The sequence below is a fragment of the Pyrus communis genome, chromosome 13, assembly GCF_041283825.1.
Source record: "Pyrus communis isolate YQ-2024b chromosome 13, ASM4128382v1, whole genome shotgun sequence".
In the NCBI taxonomy this organism is placed as follows: domain Eukaryota; kingdom Viridiplantae; phylum Streptophyta; class Magnoliopsida; order Rosales; family Rosaceae; genus Pyrus; species Pyrus communis.
Window position 1 is genome coordinate 21,417,842 of NC_142577.1, and position 5,328 is coordinate 21,423,169.

The 5,328-nt window shown below is 39.3% G+C and overlaps 1 protein-coding gene across 1 annotated transcript; it reads left to right on the plus strand.

Moving 5' to 3' along the window:
- The first annotated feature begins 234 nt into the window (after positions 1–234).
- On the plus strand, positions 235–2,899 carry LOC137737479 (uncharacterized). The gene is made up of 2 exons (XM_068476971.2): positions 235–1,827; positions 2,489–2,899. Exons 1-2 carry the CDS (start codon positions 523–525, stop codon positions 2,660–2,662), a joined length of 1,479 nt encoding a protein of 492 aa, XP_068333072.2. The 5' UTR covers positions 235–522; the 3' UTR covers positions 2,663–2,899.
- The last annotated feature ends 2,429 nt before the right edge of the window (positions 2,900–5,328 follow it).

The following is a 5,328-nucleotide window of genomic DNA, read 5'->3' on the forward strand; positions in this document are numbered from 1 at the left end:
CATTTTTGAATAAATTCCTATTATTTCCATGAAAGGCAACCAATATCGATATTCACATATCCGTCGATATTTTCATAAATTTGAATATTGATATTTTACCAATAACGATATTTTAATTATTGCTTCAAGTTTCAAAAACACTTTTATTTTAAGCGCATTCAGTTATTTTAAAAATATTTATTTACGTACTCAAAATTTGTTGTATAAAATAGTTAGTAGCTAAAAGCATAGCCTGGATTCAAACCGACCACCATGGTAAAACAAAACAATATGCGTCCTCATTTCATGCTTCAGCAGTTAAAAACTCACCAAAATTAGAAAGCTGAATAATTGGCACCAAAATATATTAAAACCATATTATTTGCAGTTCCGATCCCCACTCCGTTATTTGATGACAATCTAGCTACTGCGTGCCATCTCTCTCCGGAATCTGCAGATCTCAGAAAACTCTCTTCTTTCAGGTACGCAATCAGATCTCGTTTCTTTTGATCCAGAATAGTAAACAATTTCAATTCCATTACCATGAATTCCAACTTCGACTTCGATCTGGGTCTCGGATCCAGCCGACCCAAATCGCTCAACGACCAGAAGAACAAGACCTCTTCTTTCACCTCCTCCGCCACCGCCGCCCAATCCCGACCCACCTGGCAACAACCCACCGCCAGCAGAACCACCTCCTGGACCCACCAGCCGGCTCCGACCCAGAGCGCCCGACCCGGATTGACCAACGCCCCGACTTCCATGGTCGGGGATATCTTCGGAAAGAGCTGGACTTCAGCGGCTCCGGCGGTTTCCGCCACCCCGATCGCCATCGTCAATAAAAACCCAAATTTGTTTGGGGATTTGGTCAGTTCCGCCATGGGTGGTAAGATCAATAGTAATAGCAATGTTCCTTTGAAGAATGCAACCCCGGCTTCGAATAAGAGCTCGTTTTCCATGGGGAACGTGGCCGATTCGTTGCCCAAAACCACCACTGCTGCTAGTAATAGTTCGGGGAAAATTGGTGGTGCAAATTATGGTGCTTCTGGGAATTTTGGGAGTTTCTCTGGTGGGTTTAATAGCAATGCTAATAAGGTTAATAGTGGTGTTAACGCTAATAGTAATAAGAGTGCGAATCTTGGAGGTCCTTCGCTGCAAAATATGGGCAGTGCTAGTGTTGGTGGCGGTGGATTGAGCTCTAAGAAAGACCCTTTTGGTTCTTTGGTGGATCTCGCATCAAAACCATCTGCTACTATTAACACAGCGAGTAAAACTAGTGATCAAAGTAGTGTTGGTGATGCTTTTGGAGATTTTCAGAATGCTCCGAAACCAAGCACCACCAATACTACATTCGCCTCGAGTGCCTTCCCAGATAGCAGTTTTATGGGATCAGATTCGGATTCTGGCTTTGGGGATTTTGGGGTTTCGGTGAAGCCAACCCCTGCTCAGTCTGCTAGCAATGATCCCTTCAGCGTGTTGTTTACCCCATCTTCAGGTTCGGCTGGAGGTGCTGCAACAGTAAATAATGGTGTTGGAATGCAGCAATCCTCTGAAGTTGATGGTTGGGGGACAGAGTTTGGGGGAGGACATGATGACGGTGGTTCGACAACTGAGCTTGAGGGTCTTCCACCTCCTCCTGCTGGGGTGTCAGCCTCAACAGCAAAGAATAAGGGAATGGATAATTACAAGCAAGGGCAGTATCCCGATGCTATTAAGTGGCTTTCTTGGGCTGTTATTCTTCTTGAGAAATCAGCTGATAATGCTGGCGTTGCAGATGTCTTGTCAAGCAGGGCTTCATGTTACAAAGAAGTAGGGGAGTATAAGAAAGCTGTGGCAGACTGCACAAAGGTAACTTTATTGCTTTCCTTAAATCTATTTAGGTATTTTAAAATTTTCATTGGCATTCAATAATTCAGTTTGTATCTTCCAAATTGTGAATGCATGGGATTTAATTGTTGGATCATTTTTTTGATCCTATTAGCCTGACATTGTATTGTATAGCTGCACGATTTGTTAGCCGTGTGAATTAGATGGAATGTCATAGTAAAAGGAATGTTAGTGCAATACTGATAGCCTTATCCCAGTTTGGCATGAGATGGGGTTAGGGGGTAGATATTACTTGAATTCCTTTCGTAAGATAAAAAGAAAAGGGATCATTAGCGTATTAAGTTTCCATTGTATCCCTGCTTAGAGACCAGCTAAAAGTCCGATGTTGCTGCTTTAGCCTTGTGGGTGGCACCCCCACCCCTCACCCATGTTCATCTGTTTCGTAGATGCATGTAGGGTTTTCAAACCAAAATAGCATTTTTCCTCTTCTCTAGCTATTTTGAGTGCATCACTGTACATAGATGTATGTTTCTGCTCGACAGGGCTTACAAATTTATTTTTTACAATTGCTCTTTCTGCCCGTCAAGGCTCTTCATTGGTTTAAATTCTAATGAAATGAAGTGTTCCATCTCCTTTTTTTCTGTGTAGAAAAGAGTTCATAGATATGTTCAATCCTGTGCAGGTTCTTGATAAAGATGAAGCAAATGTATCTGTTCTGGTACAGCGTGCGCTCTTGTACGAAAGTATGGAAAAGTACAGACTTGGGGCAGAAGATCTTAGGACTGCTCTGAAGTTTGATCCTGGTAACAGGGTTGCAAGAAGCACCATTCACCGCTTGCAGAAATTGGCAGACTAGATGGTTTTTGAAATTTCATATTGCTAGTCTATTCATTTAGGTACATTGATACTTACCCTCTCCCCTCTTTACCATCATAGATTTCTGGGGAACTATAATTTTTTTTATTCATTACTTGGCCGTCGAGGATGGTATTCACGTGTATGGTACATTTTCTTTCTTCTGTTGCTTGTGACCGGAAATGGTTCTTTGTTACTTCAGACTGGTGTTGGAATCGAAAGGTTGAATTGCATTGTACTTTGTCTTCCAAATATATTTGTGTGTAGTTATGGTGACTTAGATATCTGTGTTCTTCAATGCTGTCAATGGGGGCAGAAAGCCGAAATAGAAACCAGCCGAAGTGATCCAACAGAGTGCAGGTTGGGCCCGTAATGGGCCTGGCAACACCTAAAATATATATTGATGAATTCCGACGCTCTAGTCAGTAACTTGTGCACCAAGTTTGAGGGTTTTATTACAAAATGTCTCAGTGTAAATAGAAGTAAACTCGATCAATATAAATCATATTTAAGTTTGGCAAAGTTTCCCATTACAATGTTGGATTTCTTTTTAGCAGCAATGACTCCCCTTTCAGGATGATGAATTTGCTGAGGGTTGGTTGGCTGAATATTTCTATATATAGCTTCTGAAAATGAAGTTGCGTTTGCTAAAAAAACAATGTAAGGGTCCTTAATGGTTACCGTTACGTTATTAAACAATTATCCAATGGATACAAATTAAATGCGTTTACTCTCCCACCTCCAGTAAGGATTCAAGTTATCTGTGGGAACGTGCAAAACAAAGTAGCAAACCCAAAAAAGAAAACGGTTCCGTACGTACCTTTTGGTCTGCATGTGTACAAAATGAAGTGTTGAACGATGACCTATATTTAGGGATGAAAACATTGTAACACTCAACCATAAGTGGTCATTTACCACAGTGGTAGAAAGGAGTTGACGGCATTAGTTCGAACCTTGTCAATGGCTATTCTAATATCTAATCTAACAAAATATATCGTTTGACAGAAGAAAAAAAAACATACAGATACAACCCCCCTTCTCAATTGGACTTAAAAAAAAGTTGGAAATAATATCAAATCATGGTACATAAATCGGATCCAAATCACCTTATAAATACAAGTTTTGATGAAGAGAAAATGATTCGACCAAACACACAACTTGTTATTCTATTTCTCTTCACATTCTATCCTAGTATAATGTTAGTCCTAGTCTAGATTCTTTATTTTACGCATTTTACATTTCGTCTCATCTTTTAATTTTATTAACTTTCAAAGCACTTTTATTTCACGCACCATTCTTAATTTAATTTATTTTATCGCTGATAGATTAATTTTAATCTCAATTATTTTCATTAAATTTTACTTTCTCACTCGATCTTCACCATCATCATTTGGTTGTTCGGTCAAAGCCTTGTCTTCGAGGTAGAGAGAATACCTAGGCTGAGAAGAGGTTTCTTGCTTGGCCGTTAAATCGTTTAATTAAAAGTCAAATCCAAGGCGAAAACACAATCACTTTGACATTTTTTCTACATTAACCAATCTTGACCATGTGATGGCACGCTCACGCATCTAAATTAAAAAAGAACAAAAGAAATCCTTTTAAGCAACCCCGTCCAGTAGAAAAGAGGAAAACATATTCAATACGACGAAAAATAAATGGACGAGCACTCATCATGTTCATCTATCTTATTAACATTTGATGTACTTAAAGTCATAGAGTATTGTAGGAGCATATTATTTACTTCGTGCGATTATGATCATGATGACTTTCTCATTTCCAAAGTCATCACTCAAAGTCTCTGAGCATAAACCAACGATCATTTAAGGCCATCTCCAACCGAAGGGTCCAAAGGTCCAGAGGGCCGAAAATAGCCCGAAAACCGTCTCCAACCTAGAGTTAGGCCAGAAGGCTCGTGGGCCCCACAGAATCTGAAAGGGCCAAAGGGTTGGCCGCATGCAACCAGCCAGCCCAGGGCTGGCCAGAAATTCAAAAAGTCATGTTGGATATAACCAACAAGAATGCTTAAACAAAAATTTGAATCCAACGGCTAGCTGACTAGCCGTTGTATTCAATTTTTTTTTCTTTTTTTTTTTTGGGTTTTTGGGCCTTTTTTTTTTTTTTTAATTCTTAAAAATTCTATTTTTTTTCCCTATAAATACCTAAACCATTCATTATATTTAAGTTATAATTTTTTTTTGTTTTTTTGGACAGTGACCATTGTAGTTTTCAAATTTAAGTTATTGTTGGATTTGAATTTAAGTTGTTGTAGTTTTTAAATTTAAATAATAAATTATGTTTGGCCCTCGGTTGGAAACGGTTTTTTGTAATAGGGCTAAAACAAGCCTTATGGCCCTTTGGCCCTCAGTTGGAGACGGAGGCAAATATGGCATTGTACTATTCATTAAAATATTAATATCTTAGAGGGCCAGAGGGCTAAAACGAGTCCTCTAGCCAGCCCTCGATTGGAGATGGCCTAAGGGTTTGCCAGTAGCCAACTGACTTGACCTCCATGCACATTCTCCTTCCAGACCCTCATAAAAAATGGGACTCCATAGATACCATTGAGAGGTCAAACTAACGGTCTTCATCTGCCTCTCGAGAAGGACTTACTTATAACGAAATGTTGATGAGATAATAACTTATATCAATCAAGTATTACAATATTTA

Bases quoted from the DNA above. Each gene is read 5' to 3' on its own strand.
- LOC137737479 (XM_068476971.2), top strand. From the start codon at position 523: ATGAATTCCAACTTCGACTTCGATCTGGGTCTCGGATCCAGCCGACCC. The intron at 1,828-2,488 runs GTAACTTTATTG...AATCCTGTGCAG, and splicing joins CTGTGGCAGACTGCACAAAG to GTTCTTGATAAAGATGAAGC.